At 32.0% G+C, this 24,989-nt stretch overlaps 3 protein-coding genes across 3 annotated transcripts in view; all 3 read left to right on the plus strand.

Moving 5' to 3' along the window:
- Window positions 1–4,623, plus strand: part of Smp_137420 (hypothetical protein) — a gene marked incomplete at both ends in the record, with an annotated part of 24,592 nt that extends 19,969 nt beyond the window's left edge. The window contains one exon of the mRNA XM_018794128.1: window positions 4,495–4,623. Coding sequence (XP_018648572.1) covers window positions 4,495–4,623 — 129 coding nt within the window. The remainder of the gene's footprint in view (window positions 1–4,494) is intronic.
- Smp_114520 (hypothetical protein) lies at window positions 2,034–2,417 on the plus strand (the record flags this gene model as incomplete). Its single annotated transcript, XM_018794129.1, has 1 exon — window positions 2,034–2,417. The coding sequence occupies one exon, from the start codon at window positions 2,034–2,036 to the stop codon at window positions 2,415–2,417; it is 384 nt and encodes a 127-aa protein (XP_018648573.1).
- Window positions 4,624–5,286: 663 nt separating the features above from the next.
- Window positions 5,287–22,735, plus strand: Smp_028150 (hypothetical protein; the record flags this gene model as incomplete). The annotated part of the gene is made up of 6 exons (XM_018794130.1): window positions 5,287–5,607; window positions 9,512–9,603; window positions 11,159–11,280; window positions 15,674–16,105; window positions 22,397–22,662; window positions 22,700–22,735. The coding sequence occupies 6 exons, from the start codon at window positions 5,287–5,289 to the stop codon at window positions 22,733–22,735; spliced, it is 1,269 nt and encodes a 422-aa protein (XP_018648574.1).
- Between the last annotated feature and the right edge of the window lie 2,254 nt (window positions 22,736–24,989).

Below are 24,989 nucleotides of genomic sequence, written 5' to 3' on the forward strand. Positions count from 1 at the left end.
AGAGCCTGATGATGAAGTTATTGAAAACAATCGTTCGCTCAAATATTGTTCATTTTTGAATATCAAAGAATAATTAACACATATTGTGGTATGGTCTACTTATGTCTATATAAGTAGTATATGGTGATGGTCAGACATAGAATGTATTTTGGCACAAGATCGATAAGGAAAGAACAGGAATGAAGCGCAATCGGTACGAAAATGCATGAAAAATGAAATCAGAGAAGATGGACTGATATTTGCAGGAAGAACAGTTAAAATTGAGAAAATTGATTGTTATTTTGCAAATTAACTGCTTACTGTATGATTATCAGAATTTAGTGAGATAGTCTGTAATTTTTGCCCAAATACATTCGATTGTCCTCAATCGTGTTCTTGTTCACTACAATATACCGATGTTATTCCCATAATCGTGTATTATTAGGGATTCATGTATTGTTCAACTGAATTAGTCGTTAAAATCATGTGTATTCCACAAATGACATTTAATAGATTATATGATTATCATGAAAATTATTTTTTTTATTGGCTGCTGTAGGACAGGATTATAGTTGAAGCTCAATTTGTCTTGAATAACTTTAATTCTACAGACCTCGTCTGGATTAACAAACAATGGATATTCATATGCATTCTGATTTCAGTTTTATTTGAGATGAAAAATGGTAGAGTTTTTCATGTGGACAAGCATGAATAACGTGGCAAATAGCATAAATATTAATTGATCTAAATGTGTTGTAATATTTCATATCGTCACAATAATGATAGTAATAGTAATGTAGTGAGCAAAACACGCGTTGGGACAATCGAATGTATTCAGACACAAATTACAAACTATCTCACTAAATTCTGATAACAGCAAACAGTTAATTTGCAAAATAACAAACAATTGTCTCAATCTTCACAGTTCCTTCTGTAAATATCAATCCATCTTCTCTAATTTCATTGTTTATGCATTTTCCTACAAATTGCGTTTCATTTCAGTTCTTTCCTTATCGGTCTGCCAAAATATATTCTATGTCTGACCCTCACCATATACTACTTATGAAGAAATAAGTAGACCGCACCACAATAATACCCGCTTTATTTAACATCATATATTTGAATACAGTAAAGAGTTCTTAGCAAGAATAATGTAGAAATGCAACAAAATTCTCGTTCAGTATGCATTTAACTTGCGGATATTCAAAAAACCTACATGAAAAGCTTTTAAGCAGCGATCAGCTGCAATTCATATTTATCCGTAAATGTTTACGATCACCATTTCGCCAATGATATCGCTAAATGTATTGAATCTATAAATTCAACAGCGATTGCATCTTGTTTCTTCAGAGGATAGAGGAGAACAAACTGTCATTGTGGTAATTCTTAAATCTCTCAAAAATCATATTTATGGTAGGTTGTAATGATTTTTTTATACAGAGGCTTAGCAAATATAATTATTTGGTTAAAATAAGTTTAAAACAAGTAAACGTTCCTGAAGATAAGTCCATGTTTGGGGAAAACAGTAGCCCAGAGATTTTAGCAGGTTACTATAATGAAAAAAGAAGAATTGCAATAATAATGAATGTCATTCACGGTGGTAGGATTCGGAATATTGAATTTATTTCAAAAGAAACGAACAGAATCAAAGAATTGAATGTGTAAAAAATATTTAAAAAGACTGAAAATTTCAAAAGGAAGACAAAAAAGAATAATTCCGTTCTACTGGAATTGATTTTATGCCGTGCTACCGAAATTCTTCAAATGTAGATGAGGATTACCTTGTCGACTTTAGTCAGTAATCCTACACGTGCTTTATTATTCATTAAACAATTAATTCAACACACAGGAATCGTACGGAACAAGCTCATTTCCAAAACTATACAGTCATACGTATATGTATGTATAGGACAGTAAGCTTATAAAAAAACTGTATCATTATTGAAATATATAATAAGTTGTAATTAGAAATTGGTTTGCCTATTTTTAAGTAAATACAAATGGGAATGATCGAAAACTTCAAATGAACAGCATGTGAAAAGGGAAAATAAACTATGCTATTGTCTAGAGATTGTTCCTTCATTTTGGTTTTACAACTATCATCAGTTATAAAATTTAACCAATTAATTTCTCAAAAGTATTTTTTTTCTAAAACAAATCAGCAAAGTGAAATATACGAACTAATGGAACGTCTTCGTTCATATGAAGGTGGAAATAAACTGAATCATGCACAAACTACTGAAGTTTCCTCTGTGGGTCATTGGTCTACCGTAAATCAGAATCTAAACAATCCGCAAATACTAACTGAAGCTGAACGTCGTTCAATTTATGAAGGTAATCTAAAATTATGTTTTATTTTAATGCTGTTTCTATTTATCTTCAGCGGTATTGTATTTTTATCAGTTGTTAAGGGCTTTTTTATAGTTGATGGTTTTTAAAGACTTGCGTTTAAATATATTGGGATTTGTTATATTAAGGCACTGATCCTATCCTAGAAGACTACATTATTATGTCGAAGCCTCAGAAATATTTATTTAGCTGAATTGTGGAGAGTTGTTGAATTCAAGATATTCCTTTATATGGATTGATATTAGCCCTAGAAAAGAGCTGATAACTAGTTAGCACTGGACAGGTGTTTTCACTTTGAATGCCATGAGTCCAACTCTTTTATAAAAAGTAATTGTGCTACATTGGCAAGCCCTAAAATAAAATGAAGCTTGTTTCTAATTCACTCTAATTCTAAATAATCGTTTGGCTGATATATTTGATGTTAGCTATGCTGAAAACTGTTTTTCAGAACAATTTCAAGTATACCTAATGATACAATATAGGAATATAGTGCATAGAATTTTGTGAATAATCCGAAATGTTAACTGAGCACTTTTTTAATATCTGGTGATTACTCAAGTTATAAAATGTTCTACAATAATTAATCTTCGAATAAATACTCTTCACTTAAAGGATAATTATTCTAACTATATACTGTTTTCACTAATCACTTCCTAACACAACTGACACCAAAATTATATAGAAAATCAATACTTTTACTATCAGCGATCCATTGCAAAGCATAAATCAATAATAAAATGCAGTCAAATCAACTGGAACTAGTAAATAGTGATCCTCAGATTTATCCAGATATCTACACACCCTCACACACTCACTAGTAAACACATTGCATGGTTTGCTTTACTGATTGTTATCAAAAGAGAATTCACCTGTTTATTGGTGTTCACCTAATTAACATTTGATAATGATATGCATTTTTTGCAATCAATAAATGCCATAGTATGTTGAGAATTATGTCTCAAGAAATTATTCTTTTCGAACTGTATTAAATAAATGCATTGTGTCTGCAACTGTTTATACTAGTAACATATCCAGGAATGTGAATAAAATAAATTCTCTGTCTCCTTAAGTAGTAAAATGAACGAGTAAAGTTGTCTGGACAAAGTGATTGTTAACAAATCTTTATTTAATGATATGAACTGTTCAGATAAGTGTAGATAAAGTTATATTTGAACACAATGATATCAGTTGGTTACTCATAAGTAGCGTATAACCCGACATGAATGTATATTGATTCAAGAATGTCAAGTGATAATCGTCAAAAAAGAAATAAACTATAATGTTAAACTCAATATGAAACATGTAATTACAGAAAGATAGATGAGTTCGGAGAACGAAATGTATGAATGACAAAAAGTCAAAATATTATATAAACTGGGTTTGGTTTTTGCCCTGTTTTCTCCCCTATAAAAACAATTGATACTAGAAAAAGTGGTTACACATGGAACTAAGTAAAACTAGTTCATTCTTTTTTAATGGTTGTTTGGATTTTCACATTGTTTGTGACTACGATTGATCAGTCTCTTATGGCATATGTGCATCCTGTGTGGCTTACCTCTATATTGTCATTATAATTTTAAACATCAATGAAAAGATTCAAACAATCAATACAAATGCATTAAAATTAACCCCATCCCACAAGACAGCGGCTATCTGGACTCAGTAGCTAAGTGAATCAAGCATTGGCTTCTGGAGTCGAAGTGAACATCTACTATGGGATTCAGGTACTTCCAGCTGATGAGTCCTAACTTTGATGAAACGCGCGTTCTAAATTCTACTGTTATTCAACGTCTAAGTCCAGTTTAGTTCATGTTTTCATGCATAAATGTTTGTGAGTATATGCTAGGAAATGAACAGATCAGTTAGTTGCATATAACTACACTCATGATAAAACAACTTAGATTAAGTACGAAAAAAATTATGAAACACTCGAAACATTTAAAACGAATAGAAAACTATAGTAAGATGATATATATACGACATATTGAAATGGTCAATAAAATGTACGACAAATAGATGAATTTAGTGCATGATCGATTCATTGGATTCTAGTTACTGACTAATACTCATTTTCATTCAGAATTTCAATGAAGAGTAGTTTTAGAGAATGTATTAGAATGATAATCTCGTAAATTTAATAAAGTTATTATTATCTAAACATGAAAGAAAGGGAAAATTGTTGTCATGATACTTAATAACTCCATAAAACTCTCATATGTACAAAATTTTAAGCTGAATGGGATTCTTGTCGACTACCTTCGATCATACAATACAAAATTAATTTATAAGCTGTGACTATTATTATTATTAGAACAAAAGATATCATGGATATTCAGGGTTTGACAACGCTTTTGTCCGTAGCAATTTTATAATTAAAAGATCCCAAAGCTAGTCAAATCAGAAGTCAGGAATGAACGAGTTCGAAAATATATTTGGAAGGTATTCAAGATGTTGAGAAGTGTTTGATCTAAGTTGGCTAGTTGTTGCGGGGGTTACGTAACACGACATACCCAATGGTGATCTGGTGCAGATGCTCGACCGATGGCCTTCAGCTAGGATGTTTCTAATTAAAGCAATGAGATCAACATCACTGTATAAGACTTATAGAACATTTTATATTGGGAATTTATCTAATGCTACAGATTCAGTGTAGACAATTTATCATTAGGTACATTGAAACTTGAAAATAAATGGTGGTAAATATACCAATAAATATAATCCCTTTGTATAATATTTGGCTTTAACAATCCTAGCTTAGCATACATCTTTGTAATGAGATGTTTTGACGAAAATATTTTCTAATGGCTTTGATGTGCTTTGAAGTAAAATCAAATAAATTGAAAAATGTAAGCACTTTTTGACTGCATAACCTATCGCGTTTTGCAATATTTTCTATTTTTTTATGGTGCTGTTGAAGAATGTAATCTGTCTATTTCGAGTGACCTTAGTCATGTGAGTATGATTGATACTAAGAATTCTGGAAAGTCATTCACTGTACCTATTCAGTTGTCAACTGATCCCAAATTTGATCATTGGTCAAAGCGTTTAGAATTATCACGTCGGCGTATGACACAATTAAAATTAGTTAATGAAGAGTTTGATTCAATTTATGAAGAATGGAAATCAGTTGATTTAAAAGAATTTTTATCGAAAATTCATAATGATTTACCAAGTTTCGTGAATGTACATGAATTGAATCAACCAATTAAATTGAAAGAAGACAACTTATCTGACCAAATAGTCATGACTAATAACGATACTAAATCTGATCATGTGAAGGTGAGTTTATTTTTCAATGCTTTATAGATTTGAAAAAAATGATTGAAATGTATATTCAGCAATATTTACAAGCCAAACGTACTCACGCCATCATCTGTCTTCAGAAATTTCATTTATTTGTGAGTGTAGTGATTAAGAAAACACTTTTTCGAATAGATTTTTAATACAGAACCGGTTGAAAGTACACATGTCCGCCTTAACGTCTTTTGAGCATTCTACCACAAGACATACGCTCAAAATATCCATTTCCTCCTGGATTGAAAGCTGATATTTTCTCGCACAACATACCAAGGCTTTTGAAATAGTTTTTTAGAACCGTTACATAGGTTTACAGGTTTAGATTATTTTCATTTATTTTTAAAGAGATAGTAAACATGATTGTTTTAAAGTTGTTTGTTGCTATTAAGTTTGTTAGTCAAGTTGTATCATTGTTTTAAAGAGCTTTCGACAATCTACAGTCATTTGACTTAATGAAAACCCATAGTCAAATTAATTGACTCACCATTCCTTCATATAACTCTATGCTCAACCGAAATATAACGCACTTAATAAGTTTAATGCACGCAGAATAGATTGTATTTGAGTTAATTATTGGAAAACCTAGTCTGACTTTATTGATTTTTGATATAAGTCATGTCTAGATTTATGTACATGACTTCCAGTCAAACTTTATGTAGGGTGTCTATTAATACTACACAGCTCCTCGAACTGAATTAGGTGGAGCAGAATCGAAATCGGGATCGTAATGGTTAAAAACTACGCATTTCAATCTATAGACTTCTGCTCTACTCACTGTAATTTCACATCTACATCCCCAATCGTAAGTTAACATCAACTTAAAGTGATGTGACCAAATTATTGTTGATATTTTAAAGAATGATGTTATGTTTTAATAAAACATTGACGTTCCACAAATTGAAAGTTTGGATCTGCTCTCTGAAAAACTGTCGATAGAATAGAAAACGATTTGAGATGGATTTATTTAAGTTAGAATAATAAGCCATATTATTCAAAGTTTATCAAGTAATCAACTTTGGGGATATATAGACTAACTGTGTGGGGAATGTATTTTGTAGTGTTTGGGAAAAGCAGGCGAAAATGCAATATTTTATCTCCTTTTCTCACCATGTATTTTCTCATCATGTATTCCTCCAAAATATAGCTTATTTTGCCTAAATTCTTTCTGTATTTCCCGAAAGCTTGTTTTTGTTCTTCAAATCACTCCAATATTCCCTAGTTTATAAAGTTGGACCAGGATTGTGGTGTATAAAAAATTGACTGCAGTTTGAAATATAGACCATAGTGTTCCAACTTAGTTGTCCAAAAGTACTAGAACGTTAGAGTAGACCTGATGACTCCAAGTTCGATCCTGTATATGAAGTCGTGACTGTACATAGCTAAAAAGCCTACTATTAAAATCAAACACCTATTTAGATAAACTTGTTTTTTGATTAGTCGTAAAATCCAGAACATTTGTTTCGTACTGTTTGGGATTCATCTGGTGGATATGCCTGCATCCAGTTGTTGATTTTCGCATTGATAGTGAGACCTATCAACTGTCATTTTAAACACCAACACGTTATTCACCAAGCTCATTATTCAGTTGAACCATTTACTTATTCAACGAATATGGGATTCGTTTATGAGGGTTTACCTTTCCCGATGGGGTTTCAGGGCCCTCTAAATTTCGATGGTTCTTCAGTTTATACAAACATGCGACGAAAGCTATCTCTATTCTACAAAATACCCTCATAAAATACTTAAGTAGACTTACAGTGGTGTAGAAATTTGTGATAAAAATAATGTAATTCAAATTAATGTATTAATCACAACTAGTCGGTAATACCACTTTATATATGGATAATCTGGATTAAGAGTAAACAAATTAATACTATGCAGTCAGCTTATGAATCTGTACAAGTATTATTGATTTCCGATTATTGGTTTGCACTTTTAAAATGCTAATCTTGTTTCAGAACCATTTTGGGTAGCATAATTTGACCCTTTGAGACTTCAATAGCTGATGGGTAAAACAGTGTTGTCATTATTGAGTTAATCAGGATCAGGATAGCAAAGTTTACAGCAAATTCACAAAGAAATGTCAACATCATTAAGTATGGTAAGCGACTACGCTGAGAATAACATTCTATTTCGTTCTTTAAGCCCCTAAAATTGGTAGGAAAACGTTTTTTGTGTATTCCCGGAATGAAAAAGACTCATTGTCCAGCTATGTGACTAAATTTGTTATTTTCTTATAAAAATAGAAAACCGTAAGTAGGGCTGTATTTCTAAATTCTGTAAAGATATTGTGATTTGAGAAAGCTGCTTCTCAATGAACTTATCGAAGTATTTTCTTGAGACTCATAAATTTTTGATGTTTAGTGGCCATGAAAACGAGTTAGACATATGAAATGATTTAAATAGGATATTTCCTTGAAAAAGCTTGGACCAGATGTCTAGGTGAAACGTTGGATTTACTTCATATTCATTCGCTGAGGTTTTACAAATATATTATTCCTATTTAATGTCTTACATCAACTCGGCGCCCAAATACTATGAAACTATTTGCTCTAATTTAGACAAAAGTTCTTATATGGATAAATAGAATATTTAAAGTTTTCATATATATGAACCATTCAAAAGGTTATTTTGAAATTATAACAAAAACAATAATAATGATATAGAATAAATTTAACTAAGAATTAATTCTAATTTCTTTTTCTTTCTGTACATGTACATAGTTTTAGATGTAATATATACTTCTTAATGAAACATATCAATAAACTTCAATAAAAATTGAGTTATCAGTTTGAAAAAAAATTAATCAGATGAATTGAATAATCTAAACTTCCAGGTTTTCCATAGTGGTCTAGCTTCAATCGACTCATGATCTCAACTATTGAAATTACTATAATATCTACAAGAAACCCCTTCTGATATTAATCAACAAATGCTCACTAAACTCGGGCTTCAAGAAGTATTTCCTGGAGTTCTATTGAGAAGCAGTGACCTGTGGAATTCGACCAAGTGTGTTGTGAGATATCAACTCACTGAAGATAATGGTGGATGTGTCGGTCAATTTCGTGGATTAGTAGAAGTTAGACTTAAACACCGTTGGATGCCGGCTCATTGGTCCAGAGTTTAAGCGCTCGCTCTCTAGACTGATAGGTCCTGGGTGGAAATCTCGCGAGGCGTGATCGTGGATGTGCATTGCTGAGGAGTCCCACAATAGGACGAAACGGCCGTCCAGTGCTTCCAGGTTTTCCAGGGTGGTCTAGTTTCAATTGATTCATGATCTCAACTATTGAAATTACTATAATATCCACAAAAACCCCTTATGATATTTTACTTCTATCTAATAAAAAAAGGTGTTACTTAGTAAACAATTTGATTACGTTTGTTGTATTTTAACACATTGTTTTTGTAATGAAGAAATAAATAAAATGTTTAGGAAGTTGATTGAAGTCAAGAGAATCAAATGTCGATAACTTTAAATTTAATTATTAAATAAATTTATTTATCATTTGAAATATAACTAAATATATGAAAATGAATTACAAAGTAGAGATCTTATTCACTATAGCCTTTGATGATTTATATGTAGGTGTACACTTCTGTTGAATCTCATTATGATTTGAAACACCAAATCAGTATCCCACTGATTTACAGCAGTTATCTAATTTATGTTAGTCTACGATAAAGACAGTCTCTGAAATGAATGATTTGAGTTTTTGTTATTAAGTGAATATGATTATTCATTTTGGGATACGATGATATTTCCTTCGACATCATTGAATTCTTTATAAAATGTACCGTATGTACATTCATATGTTCCCGTTTTTTAAATATCTTTTATAAAGTTTTGTTATTGTAATGGATTTTTTCTCATTTTATGCAAATATAGCATCATCATCCACTTGATCAACAGGTTGAATTGAATCCATGCCAAGAGAATGAATATCTAACCTCATTTACTAAAGCTAATGCAGAATCAAAGTAGGCACTTTTTTTCTTAAGAATTGTAAAGGTTTCTTGTGGTGATTTTCATCAAAATGATCACTCAGTATTCGTTTGCATATTTTTAACTGAGATTATTTCTACTGCAGATGTTTTGATTTATCATGCAGTACTGTGAAAATGGTGGCCTTTAGTACAATTCTAGGGAAAATATTGTTATGAGAGTGTACAGCATCAGTGAAAATGTAGCTTTTCGTTAACAGACCACTTTATTGCATCAAGTTAAGTGATTCTTTTATACAAACGGACACCTAATAAAAGTGATCTGATTATCTTTTTCACTTTTTCTAATAAACTACCGCTGAACGAAATGATCAGCACTAAACTTGTACTATTAAATAGATAACCCAATTTATTTAGTTTCCTCAAAATACAGTACTCCACAAAGTAAGAACATCAATCACCAAGATAGATGTCAGCGTAAAAAGGAGAACCACTCATATCTACAACAGTGAATTATTGGTTCTAGATTAATGCTCTCTCTTACAATTAAGCTGCACTGTTCATCAACAGGCTAAAGTTGCGTTTTCCTTTAACCATCCGAGTTGATATTTATGGATTTTTATCTGACCTCCATTGTATGTGAGGAATTAGCATCTTAAATCTAACTGTTCATTAAGTAATCTGTAAGGCTTGCATGAAGGAAGACTCAAATTCTATTCATAGACATTGAATTGTTATGAAAAGTTGATAAATTCTTTATATTCACCAGTCTACTTAGGTGTATAATTTATAACGTAGTATAAGTGGTTTATAGCCAAGCATCAGAAACACTAACGTAGGCAACAACAATCAGATAGAATGGGATACTGCAATTCGTGTTACTTCCTTTATAAATGCATCACAATCTATGTACACATGTTTTATACACACAGTTTGGACTGATTTTCGAAATGAATATATATCATGTGCAGGGAGTCTTCTTTTAAGAAATTTAAAGCAATTAGTCCCTTTGATAAATTTCTATAATGTAATAAGAAGACGAAGATTATCAGAAATATGTGATAGATTAGCGCAATACATTTCGAACAATCTGATCACATATATACTTGTTAAGAACATTTATGTATAAAAATAAATGGTCAACTAGACTGGAAGTGGGAGGTAAGAATCGACAAGGATAATAATAATAATAATAATGTGAAAACAATTTTGACACCTAATCACTCTGGATAATAAGCTAATATTACCAGCGTAGGTTTAAGGAGAGAATAAACTGTTTTTGAATACACAAAGGAGGTTTGAATTTTCGTATGGCTAAGGCTTCGAAAAACCTTAGTATACGCCCTTTTATTTCTGATAATCTTCGTCTTCTTATTACATTATCGAGAATATATATATCGTTCATAAAACATTTCAGGAATTAGGTCTTAATCCTGATGAAATATAAGTTCTTTATAGCTTCGTTATTTGTAACTAACACTTATGTTTATGGATTTTTTTGATATTTATCTACATATTAATTACAATATTACATATTCGACTCATTATTAGTAAAACTATTATTGTAATGTATCTCTTTCATGTATACAAGGAATATGAAGATGGGATTCGAAAAGACTGACCAAAATGCACAACTTCATTCCAATGCAAGAATTATACGTGATTTTTCACCCAGTTCATCCAGTATTGACACACCAAAATCAAATAAATTAGGTAGATTGAAATGATTGTATTCAAGTTTGTAACTACTCATTATTTATTTCAACGATAATGGTAATTTGCTGTTCTATTAATTATTACCAATCATACAAATTCAATGTCGGTTAACTATCAAATCTCACTGTGTTTGAAGATCTCAACCAAAATATCATTTTTTTATTTTTTGACTGTGACTGATATATCTTGTAGTCCTTACTTTAACTTAATGGTGAACCGTATAGGATTTGGAACTGATATGTGTCGTCTCAGGTTTACACACATCTTGGTATGTAGAGAGGAAATTTTCAGTATGAGTATCATACATTGAGCTACTAATTAGAAGATTTTTAAGTTAAAGTTATTAAGTTCCATTATAAAGGTAGGATACTTGTTATAACGCTAGGGTTTCTTGTTATAACTGTCCTTTCACTTTCTACACGTATGTGGGACGTTAATTTACCTTAGACGAATATCTACACTAGATTCCCACCCAGTGTCTATTCTACAGGACTTCAACACAACTCAGATCAAGAACACGAGATTAGCCTGACTAGAACGTCAATATATTTCCACACCAAAATCCGACACAAGGAACAGTCAATCCATAATGATCAGGATAGGGGAATATTTAACACATATAACACCTGTCACACTATCTACATGTCTGACTCATCAAGACAACCAATCATTATCATTCTCGCCCACACATCACTTTCATAAACAGATGTAAATAATTCAATTTCACTCGAAATAACGGAGGCAAAAAACGTTGGATACTATTTATTTATATATACTAGTAGTTTGTACTAATATTACTTCATTTTATTTGGAACTTTCAACTCATTTCAAACTGGTTACATGCATGTTATTAACCTAAATTTGAAATGAGTTCTTTTTAAATTGATTTTGGCACGTAAACTTGATCCGACACTATGGACCATTTATTTATTTGAACTTGTAAAAGAACTACATGTTAACTGTTTTCATGTGACTGATAATCACGTATTTACGTAATTTTAATCTGCATACGGATACGAACAAAACTAGATTTATTTTGTTAATCACTTATCTCTTAACACTTGAAAATTATCGTACAAATATTCCATTTACCTGAATATGGAAACTAACCATAAACATTCTTTGTTAATGGATTAATTGCTATATGTATGTTATACTCAAAAATTACAATTTCAAAACTTTATACTTATTGATATAAATCAATCCATATATGAAAGGATTGTAAACTTCAAGTGGTGTTCATCAAGGCTTTTCCTTTTCACTGTCCTTGTTTAAATTCATCATAGACATTCTTTTAGAGACAACTCTCTCATCGTTTAACATATCAGAGATAATTTTCTTACCAGAAAATTCACTTGTTGACTTAGAATACACAGATGATAGTTCATTCTGATGATGAAGCTGACAAATTCTTCTGACTGCATTAGGTAACAATACAAAGGTGTTTGGGATGAGGTTCTCTCCCTTCAAACCCTAAAAAATCCTTCAGAACTATATCACTGCCTCGACTAATGATAGAGAGTGAAGTATTTGAATGTTTTGACCCCTTCACTTGACTTGAAAGTTTCATCAGATTTGGTGAGTTAGTGTCGGACAAAATGTCGGTACAGATTCACAATGATCAGCTGGGTTTTACCAACTCGCGTCACCTGTGGTGTAGAAGAAATGTCTGTTTGCCAACCAAAGGAGGAGTTTATTTCACAGCAGTCCACTACATTCTACCTTATGAGTTTGGAATGTGAGTACTAAGAATAGATTATATTTCTGGGCTACTAGTATTCAATCACAGATGCCTTTGAAGGGTAGTTCATATATTTCTGGACCATGGAGTGGGAAGTCCTTAAGTTAGGGACAGGGTACTATGTAAAGATGGGGCTTCGGTCCGTCACATCAATTCAATGAATATGGGAGAAATAGACTTACCAATTAAAATGAAAGACAGTGATGAAGGGAATTTTTAATGCAACATTGACTTTACACAATGATATTTGTTGAATTTGTTATGTTTGAGCACCGAGCGCCTGAAATCCTAAACGGATCTAAGTCGCTACTATCAGGTCGAACAAATAAATTAACAGTTGCTCGACAGAAGAACCACTTCAACTTTAGTTCATATATAAAAACCAAAGTTTGTTTATATAGTTATGAGTAAACTTGCAGTTTTTTTTAATTTAGAATTTACATCAGAACTATTAACGCGTTGTGGTCTTAAGTGAAAATACTGTTATAATACTGTTGACTGGAAAAACGTAATTAAGGTTGACATTCAATTCATTCAAAATTTAGTTTTTTGTCGTTTTTCTTAACTGTTAACATGCTGGTTTAGTCAAACGATATGGTAAAATCATTACATCATATGATCAAATACTTGATTATAGCTGAAATCGTTTTTTTTCTTTTTAATTATCACAACCTCTGGATTATACATATTTCGTGATGAATCTATTTCTGAGTGATCAAATGTAATCTCATACAAACTGGTTATCATTCAATAGTAGATAATACTGTTCTGAAATTATCATTGTACTTGATCAATAAAATTTCACGGTACGGTACTTAAGTTATACGAAACTAGAGTGTATTATTGTTATATCCCTAAGAGAATTATGAATAGTAACCTCTGAGAACTATTTATGGGACAATATGATATGTATATTTCCTATTGTGTAATTGTTAAGTAACTAAACTATTCATATTCGTGTCCCTCTTATTATAAGCTTTATTTTGACCTATGAACTATTATTATACGATTTACCATTCCTGAGTTATCTCCTGTCTATCAATTACTGTTTCCCCTATCAACAGCCACATTTAGCCAATTTGTACAAATGATATTTTCTATTTTGTGTTACGATGTGGTCTGTTTAATTAGTATATAAACCCAGTATGTTTGAGAATAATGATTCATATTGCAGAGGCTGTTATTGGTGTTCTGGACTTAACTGGCTGGGCTAGGCAGATAGCAAGACTGATAAGTACTCAAGACTGCTCATACGGATATTTTTGTATTATTGCTCCGATCGATAAATCAATGCTCTTTGATAGGCGGTCTTATCACGTCATATATATAACAACTGGGCAAGAACGCACTCAATCGATATAGCAATTGTATGTCAATCTTGAAAAAAACTCAGTATAAACGTAATAATCCTTTTCTTGTTTCAGTTTAAAACGCAAAGACTAAACCATATAACATATTTATACAAACTTTTTAAAGAATAGGTTTATCATGTCTAACTAATTATGTTTACATTTCATGGTGAATTATGTATAATCACTGAGATATATTGGATAGATATAAACGTTATAAATGTTATATGAATAACATCATTGTTATTGATGTAATTGTTCTATGAATGAATGAATTTATTTTTATACTGGTGAATATTAAACATGATGGTATTGATTTCCATTGAAATTGGACTATTTTATTGATCGAAAAATATTCACAATATTAAGTGACCATCACTTGCTATCATCCGTTATATTCTATCTTGCAACCGAAATGTTTGAATTTCAGTAGTCACTGTTTCACATCAGAATTTTAGGAATTTTTTTTTAAAAGTTAGATATAAGCGTAAATATATGATAACTCATGGTACAGGTGATTTGTGAGGATTGTTAGATTTGAAGATTGGTTATAATATAAGCTGATATTAACTAGATAAGAAATATAAACTAGAAAGAAATTGGATCAATGTTTCGTTTTTTTATGGGAGTCTTCAACAATATCCATACATGATTTCCCCAGTTATCAAACTAAAGAGATTCAGTACACGTGGTAGAAGGTTGAACTTAAGACTAGTGGCATGAGCTATGAAGAGTTTTATTTTCGAATCCAATCAATCAGTTTGAAGCACGAGGCATTCAATATTATATATATCATTAGGATATGAGTGTAAATTTAAAGGATGCTTTCAGTTCTTAAGACACTGTTTAAATTAACTAATCCCATTTACTAAGGAGACTTAATGAATGTTACTGAGACTTCAATCTATGTTGTTTACAAGTTCAACTAAGATAACAAAAAAAACAATCACTGGTTTAAATGTTTCTTTTTGTAGTGTTATAATGTCGTCAGTTAGTTTTTTTAAACTATTTGTTTTTGATAGTTGAGACCGTGAATCAGTGTTCTAGAGGTTAAGCGCTCGCGCGCGAAACTCATAGGTCCTGGGTTCGAATCTCGAGAGGCGGGATCGTGGATGCGCACTGCTGAGGAGTCCCACAATGGGACGAAATGGCCGTCCAGTGCTTTCAGGTTTTCCGTGGTGGTCTAGTTCCAATTGAATCCTGACCTCAACTATTAAAAAAATTACTATAATATCCACAAAACGCCTTCTGATATTTATTTTTGTTTTACGAAGTCGTAATATTTTATTGTATTTTATAGAGTTAAAAAAGTCATCCAATGAAACATTGAGTACAAGTTCTCAGAAATCTATAAAATCATCTTCAACTGTTACTCATCATAGTTTTAAGAAGGCATCAAGTGATCACCTTCCAAGTTATAGATCAAAAAGTGTACTCTCTACAGAATCAATATCTCAAGCAGAATCCACTGAGTCCAAAACTTCAAGAAAATCTCAAACTAATTCATTAGCCAACGATAAGTTGAACCATACTATTTCATGTCAATCTAACAAGAATGATATTGAAAATAAATCTGTGAGTAGCGAACAAAATATTAATGAAAATAAAGAAAAAGAAGAACTCCTTAATCCAAATCAGACTAATGTTAATGGTGAAATTGCAAATAATAATCATAATAATGACACAATTGAAAATGGGTTTCCGTTACTCCTGGAAACTTCACGTTATGAAGGTAAACATAAAAATTCGATTGAATGTTTGTTATCAAAAAGAAATTTGTTTTCTACTTGTTACTGTTTTTATGTTGTTCATATAATAAGTTGTCTTATTTCATTTGAAAAATGAAATCAAGAAACTATTCAATCTGTGTGATTTTAGTGAAGTTTCGTTAGATGAGGTGCGTGGTTTAATCGTGAAAATTTTACTGTGCTTCTAGACAGAGTCATAAGTCTAAAGAATGAAACCCTAGCAAAATATGAGTGATATTACCACTATTGTCTATTGTTGAATCAATTTTTAAACAGTTTACCAAACGTGTGAAGTGAAACGAAAAGTTTTTTTAATATTTGAAATCCAAAATGTGATCGTTTTGACAGGACACAAGCAATTGTTCCTTTTGTTCAGTGGTTATGCTTCCAGGTTATCAAGACTTCTATAAATAATTTAGTTTCCTTAATAGGTATCTTTGTATAATGTGGTTAGTTGGGAAGTAATAACCACCCATATACCTCTAACAGCGCTTAATTGCACCTTGTTCTCAAGAAAACATTAGTGATTTTGACGAGTTACAATTGCGTACTGACGTTAGATCCCAAACTAATAAAAATCGAGCAATCGAATTTCCGAATTTCAAGGTTTTTCGAAAAAAATTGGCAGTAACACCCTGACTTTATTTGGTTCTTCATATAATCGGATCGTTATCTGTGACCTGCGAAAACGATCAAATTAGATATGACCCATTAAATTATCGGTGATAAAATTATTCAACTAGAGGACAAATATTGACATTTTCGTTTCTCATCTCTTTGCAACAATGTATCTATGATATAGTATAGTTGTATGAATGTGGTTTTCTTAAATGATTCTTTCTTATAGCTATCAGACAAACAACAAAAGTTTTTTACATTTAATATTTGATCGCTTGTTTCCTGTTCTATTATTCTAATGTACAAATACCTATCGTTACCCATACTTTCATATCTTTATTACTATTCACAACAGTTTACTATTGCTGACTGCATAAATTTTAGTTCATATGAAGTATTAATACAGGTTGTTTGTTAATTTGAACTTATTTATGTATCATTGTGTTATTCTTGATTTGATCAGTTTTTCGGTTACACAAATTATATAACCGGGAAGATAAGTAGGAGAGTAAAAAGACAATGAAAAACCATGAAAGCACAATATTGTTGCAAATTTATCTTAGAAAAGTATCGATTATATTGGTTACCAATGAATTTGTAATTTACATAATAATGGTGACATTGATATTGAAATAATAGGCAACCTAAAATTTTCATTTAAACATTGATTGAAAATGAACAAACAAACAGTAAACCAGTGAATATTGTATTTCATTTAACTTTCATCATTACTTCTGTCATCAGTCAGTTATATTCAGGATAATGGCCATCATAATTGTGAATTAGCCTACGTTACCATATCATATTAACATGACGAGATGAAAAGTAATGGTGTCGAAATAGCGCAGTAGAAACGACAATGAAAGATTAAATAAATATTGAGACTGACCAGTTTCAGTCCTAAACATCAATGAGAAGATTCAAACCAACAATACTAAGTGAATTTAAACCTCACCCCGTTGCACAAGCAAATGGCTATCAGGACTCAGTAGCTGAGTGGATAACGCGATGGCGTTTGAAGCGAAAGATACTGGGTTCGAATCCCAGAGTGAACATCAACTCTGAGATGAAGGTACATCCATCTGACGAGTCCCAAATAGGACGAAATGTGCGTCCTGGATTCCACTGCTAGCCACTATCCGTCTTTGCTTACAATATTGAGCATATAGTTTTAAAAAACAGAATGAAAAGATGTGTATGAAGGAATATCGTGATTCAAGATTCAAAGTTAGATACGAGGTAAGCGCACCTGGACTATGTCACTGAACATCTGAAACCTAAGGATCCCAGTTATTTCATGAAACCTAAACACATAATCTGATACTATCAATATGGCTTAGACTGACAATTAATGACATTTATGTAGTGATCATAATCACTATTATCAACTCTACATTAATATTCAGGTTTTCTTTTTAAAATTTATTCATAAAATCAATAGCATTCAATTATAAAGGTGAGTTAGCTAACAGTTTATTTTTTAGTTAACTTAAAATAACCCATCACATAGCTCATGTTAACTAAAATAGTACTGATCTTATTATGAATTATAAAGCATTATGATGTCAAGTTATGATGACGAATTAATTATTAAAAAGAAATAAGGTTTTGTTCAATTTTGTTTTTGTTGCTGTCTACTCACAAAAAGAACAGAAAGCAAATTGTTGTGATATATCACGTGCATATTGTTCTACTACTGTCTAATACTAAACACAAATTATTCTCATATCAAATGATTGAAAGAATTAGTTTTTAAACTTTATTATTTTTTGAAAAAAAAGAATAAATACATACTCTGATTGATTTCCTGTTCTCAGCATAGTATTATTGATATGCTTGAACTAAGTCGGTTTTCTCGGTAACGAAACGACGGCCAATGACACAACGACACGATAGGCTAATCTAATCCGTTGTCCCAGGCCCCGCTAACTAGAGGAAGAAGTCCAAGGCGAAGTAGAGGAATATATATTCCGTAAGCAGCCGAGTACTAGCAAGCCATAAGGGGAAAAAACTCAAGCGATAATTTGTCCTTGGGAAGCATTACAAAATAGCACACTGAAAGATACAACGGACCAATAGCATTTAAGATATTTTACAAGTGGGAAATACGACTTAAAGGTGAAAAGAGCGCCTTTGGCGCGAAAACAAGGAATTTCAAATTTTCAAGATAAAATTACAAAATTAAGCCATTTACCAAGTAAGTTCTGGGGATTTGATATCCCTAACAATTATTCCATGTACCTAGATTGATGGTTGCTCTGGTTGTTAGAAAGGGCACTGACCTTGTGACTTTCAAACAATCTCGGCTTCCACCATGTGGTGTCATAATTCTTCGCAATGAAGATCATTCAACTCAGAGGGCTGAGTTGAAATGGTTTATTCCGGTTAACGTTTTTGTAGCAAGGTTGTTTTCTACGGGATAGGGTTGCTAACCCCATTCCTAACACTCCTCCTTTACACGTACTTGAAACCAACAGCAACCCTAAAAGAGCTACAGGCGGAGTTGAATAACATTCGGAACTCAAAACAACTGTATGCAAGCCAATATCAAAGTCACAATCTTCAGTACGAACATTAAGACAGTTCTATTTTACGGAACTAAAACTTAGAAAACCACCAAAACCATCATCAAAAAGATGCAATTATTTCTAAACAACTGTCCGTTAGCCGGATACCATCAGCAACAGCCTGCTGTGGCGGAGAACAAACGAGCTTCCGTCGGAAGAGGAAATTAGGAAATGGTGCTGAAAGTGGATAGAATATACATAGCAGAAATCACCAAACTGTATCACGAAGCAGGCTCTAACTTGGAATCCTGAAAGAAAACGGAAAAGCGGAAGACCAAGGAACACACTGCGTTGAATTGGTTAATAAAATGATATGATGTAAAGTAGCTTCCAAACAATAAAGCGAACGACCAAATGAGGGTCAATGATGTGAATTGTTAAAATTGTGAGACATAATAATGATAATAATTTAGTTATAAGCATTTCTTTTAAACATTTCTTAAATCTCAATGATTTCCAACAGTTTTGTTTTCCACTTAAGGTCATATTGGATAATGAAATGTGACAAGTTAAAATTGTTTGATACACATTAAATAACAGATGTAGTATTCAACTGTTGTTGACTTGTTTGTATTTACTAATTTGAAGAAACGAATTCATATTCGATTATTTAATTGACCGACAAGTCAAATCGTTTGTGAATTATTTTACAACACAGTTTAAGTTAGCTAGTCAGGTCATTTTAGGTATTGTGGTTAATTCATGTGTCCAATATTTGTTTTTCTTGGTATTCTTTTACATGTGTTCTTTTTTTCATTTTGGTGGAACTAAAGTATAGGGACGACCTTATGCGGTTCCAGAAATGACCTTACAAAATCTCAACCACTTCGACTCACAACAGAGTAAAGAAATAGTCTTATGAATTAAGTTTAGGAGTTTTGATTAGAAGTCAGGATAAGAAATTATGGTTCGGAGTTTTATCATTGACTAGCATCAGCTATGATGCAAGAACACTGTGTAGCTATGTGGATGAACGAATTTTAGGAACAAATTCCAGAGGGGCTCTCTCTTAAATCTGATTGATTTTTCTTCTATAATTTAATTCTATCTTTATTCTAAAAGTAATGTATCATTACAAATAAACAAGCTCATAATAATCTTTGGATTGTTTTTTTTCATTAACTAATTATTAGCATAATTCTAAATTGAAAATTCTATTTACAAACTCTACAATCAATTGATTATGATGGGAAATTAAACTATTTTAAAACTCTATTTATTTTTAAGCAAAGATGGATAGTGGCTAGCAGTGGAATCCAGGACGCACATTTCGTCCTATTTGGGACTCGTCGGCTGGATGTACCTGCATTTCAGAGTTGATGTTCACTCTGGGACTCGAGCCCACTACCTTTCGCTTCAAACGCCATCACGTTATCCACTCAGCTACTGAGTTCTGATAGTCATTTACTTGTGCGATGGGGTGAATTTTAAATTCCACTGCTAACCACTATTCATCTTTGCTTAAAATGCGCGTGAATTAAGGCTATATCGAGGCAATACACACAATATGCACATATGCCAATTAGAGACTGACCAGTTGCAGTCCTAAACATCAATGGGAAGATTCAAACAAACAAACAGAACTAAGTGAATCTATTTATTTTTCTTTCTTCAATGAAATGCTTTATTTGTTCCTTTTTGGTTAAGTTGTTTCTAAATCTAATGCATATAATTTAATATATAATAATTATTCAATATTTAAAAGTGTGTTTATTATTTATGCTATTTATTATGAAATTATATCACGAGTTTGAAACTAGTTATCATAAGATTTTTCATTGAAAAAAAATGGGAACATCAAATATTTTTATGATTATCTTCTTTACAATGTTAAGTATGGTAATGTATCTGTTTAAAAACCGAAAGAAACTTATAGTATTCACCTGATAACAATTTTCTAATTTTATAGTAGACGTGTTTTATCATCATTATCGTTCGGTCACTTATTTGCAATACAATAATTCCTTACTTTTGATCTGAGTTCATTTGTGATATACTTCATAAATATCATCAGTAGACATCCGAATCTAGTCTTTTGAATTGCACTTCAGTAATTTTCAAACTAAACTATATTTTAATAGTTGAATTCGTGAAGCTATATGAGCTAGACCACCAGTGAAAACCTGGGAGAACTGGACAACTGTTTCGTCGTAGTATGGGATTCCTCAGCAGTGTGCACCTATGATCCTGCACGCGGGACTCGAACCCAGGGCCTTCGGTCTCGCGCGCGAGCACTTGACCTCTAGATCACCGAGCTGGCATCCGATGGTTTCAATGTCTAACTTCAATCGACCCATGATCTTGCCCAACCCTTCATCCATTTTCTGAGGTGGATAACTGTCTCACACGCGACATGAATTGGACTTCACTGGCCACAGCTTCTCACTGGAACTTCGGGAAATCTATCATGAAGTTAGTCACTAGTGAGCATATGATCAATATCAGAATGGGGTCTGTAGAGATTGTAGCTATTTTAACAGTTGAATCCATTAGTTGATCTTAGCTATATTTGTTATTAGTCTTCGAACGACATCAGTTCTGTGGTGACAATGGGTTTTAAATTTATCAGTTTAACACAAACTACTAAACTGAGTTTCGAAACAATTATTTATAATTATATTCTTGTTAAATTTAATGATTGAAATATCATGTAGTATTTATCCAATATACATTCAGATGTCGTTTCCTATTTCAACTAGTGTAACTCCATCGGAACAGCTAATCTTTATATGTTCATTAACTCATCATTTCTTGATTTACATAAATTTTGTCAAAAATGGAAATATCAAACAGAAAAACAGAGCGCAAGGGATGCTTTGATTCTTGAACTATTGAAAACAGTGGAACCTGACTGATGAAATCCAATCAAAACTAAGCGGCTGCGTGAACATAACTTGGGTTACTATTCAGTTGTCAATGTGGTTCTCAGTATATTTGGATCACGTGTTACCTAATCACTTACAAAAATATCAACAATCTTATGTGTCTATTCAAATAGCAACGTACAACTGATACTCAATTGATTTTTGAATGTCATTTTGATTATATACGCCTAATGAAAAAATATTCTTATCTACTTTCTGACTTCAGTAGGTTCACTGAAACAGTGTTCACTCGGTAATAATGATCAAAACAAACCTATATCCAATGGGAATATCTCGCCAACATCACGCCATACAACAACAAAACAAACTGATTGTAATGGTTTAATGGAAAAATATTTAAAGCTGAGTTTAAATGCTAGTTCTAAATCACCGGTATCTACTACATGTAATCAAACAGCGAACGAAGCTAAGATAACAAATGGGTATCATTCACCTGGTTCAAAAGAAAAGCGTTTATGGTTCGAGAATGGCGTGAGTGGAAATGGTCTTTTTCCCTTATTTTCATTAGATATCGGTTTTGACAATTGACCTTTTAATAACATAGCTTTATCAAAAGTAAAGCACGAACAATAATGATGTAAAAACTTCACACCTAGATATTCACTTAGAGTTGCGTATGGAGACAAATCAGAATTGTTTTCGCAGCATCATTTTCACGGGCGTATATCACAAAGCTAGTTCATAATGGGTAAAGTGCCGACTTTTAAATACCCAACAGACGTGAAAAATTCCCGAATATATTGATTCGTGTTCTAAGTTGTTGGTTCAGGACACTATTATCCAACCGTCATCGGACCACTCGTCCCAAATTAGGATAGTTTAAAGACACTGTTAAATAAGGCGGAAATCAGTAAAAATAGATCCTAAACATGATTCGGAGTCTAACTTGTTGATTTCTATGTTCAATGATGATTATCTCTCGTTTCTCCACATGATATATAAAGCAAAAAATATACTAAACACTGTGATTGTCCCGTTTGAATTTTCTGGTAATTAACATCTACCTAAGTTGTCACTATTTTATAAAAGTGTTCCACTTGCTTACACAGTTAACTTTCATAATTAGTCAATTCAAACAAGTTTGAAAGTATAAATACATATTGAAATATTTGCATAGTTGGAAAATAGGTGACAAAATTTTTTATCGACTTTCATTCAGACACTATAGTCTCGGTCCATTCAATAATTGTGTATTTTGTCTATTTGATATAAAAACTGTTTTTGCGTCTCGTAAACAGTAGCATTGATTTATTGTATTAAATAGATTTAATTTTACAGGTAGTTCAACTGTAGATTGTAAATTGTAACCAAATTGAATAAATCATACCTTTTGTTTATTGATTACTTACTGAGTAATACGAACTGTGATTATCTATCAACTGTGTTGAATTAAATAGGAATAATATATTTGTAAAATCTCAGTGAATGAATCTGAAGTAAATCCAACGTTTCGCCTGGCAATCTGGTCCAAGTTTTCCCCTTATTTCCTTGAAAAGGCTTGGATCAGATTGCCAGGCGAAACGTTGGATTTACTTGAGATTCATTCACTGAGATTTTGCAAATGTATTCTTCCTATTTAATGTCTTACAGTTGCTCGATACTCAAAGATTGTGTTACTATGCGCGTTATTTAAAACCAAAAGGCTTGATTTAAGTGTTGTAGGATTGTGATCTATATTACTGCTTGTTTTTGTCATGTTCTCCATTTTAAAGCATCGTTTTAGTTCTAGTGAATCAGATATTATCAGTTTGCATAATGATAAAACAAAGTGTCATTTTACATCAGGAAATTTCAATAAAGATGAATTCATTCCAAGCGAGTAAGTAAACAAAAATATACATATCATGTTTCATGTGAAGTAATAATAAATCATAAATTTCGATAGTGTATTAATCCTTTGTCTTCTTGTTACACTAATGGAAGATAAATCATAGATTTAAAACGATTGATTATTACATTAAATAGGAATAATATATATTTGTAAAATCACAGCGAATGAATTTTAATTAAATCCAACGTTTCGCCTGGCAATCTGGTCCAAGCTTTTTCAAGGAATTATAATCAAACATCAAAATTATCGAATGTAAATAGGTACATGGTTCTCCGAGTTCATTATACACTGAATAGGTCATCCAATCAACGTTAACAAAAAGTCTAAACTAGGTATGTTTAAGAGATATGTGATGTGAAGTGATGAGTGTTCATATGACATATTGTATAGAAAAACGTAAGAGGTGAGAGGAGAAAATTACATTCCTATTTAATGTCTTACATCAACTCGGCGCTCAAATACTGTGAAACTATTCGCTCTAATTTAGACGAGAGTTCTTATAGATTGATTATTATCATTACAATTGCAGATCAAACTGTAAAAGCAACTAATCAATAATTTGAGCCTCAAAAACTTGATCATTTTTATGATTTTGTAAAATTACCGAGTTTTATTTGGTATATTTTCTATGATATACAACAATTTACGCTTTATCAGAAGGGTTTTGGTGGAGATTTTAGTAATTTTATAGAGTTGATGTCATGAGTCAGTTGAAGCTAGACCACCATCGAAAACCTGGAAGCACTAGACGGCCGTTTCGTCCTATTATGGGACTCCTCAGCAGTGCGCATCCACGATCCCGCACTCGTGAGATTCGAACCCAGGACCTACCAGTCTCGCGCCAGAGCACTTAATCGATAGACCACTGAGCCAGTATCCAACAATGTTAATATCTAACTTCAACTGATCCACGAAATCGAGCAACCATTCACCAATGTCATCAGTGAGTTGATATCTCCCAACAGAC

The sequence above is a fragment of the Schistosoma mansoni genome, chromosome 1 (genome assembly GCF_000237925.1).
Source record: "Schistosoma mansoni strain Puerto Rico chromosome 1, complete genome".
NCBI lineage: Eukaryota > Metazoa > Platyhelminthes > Trematoda > Strigeidida > Schistosomatidae > Schistosoma > Schistosoma mansoni.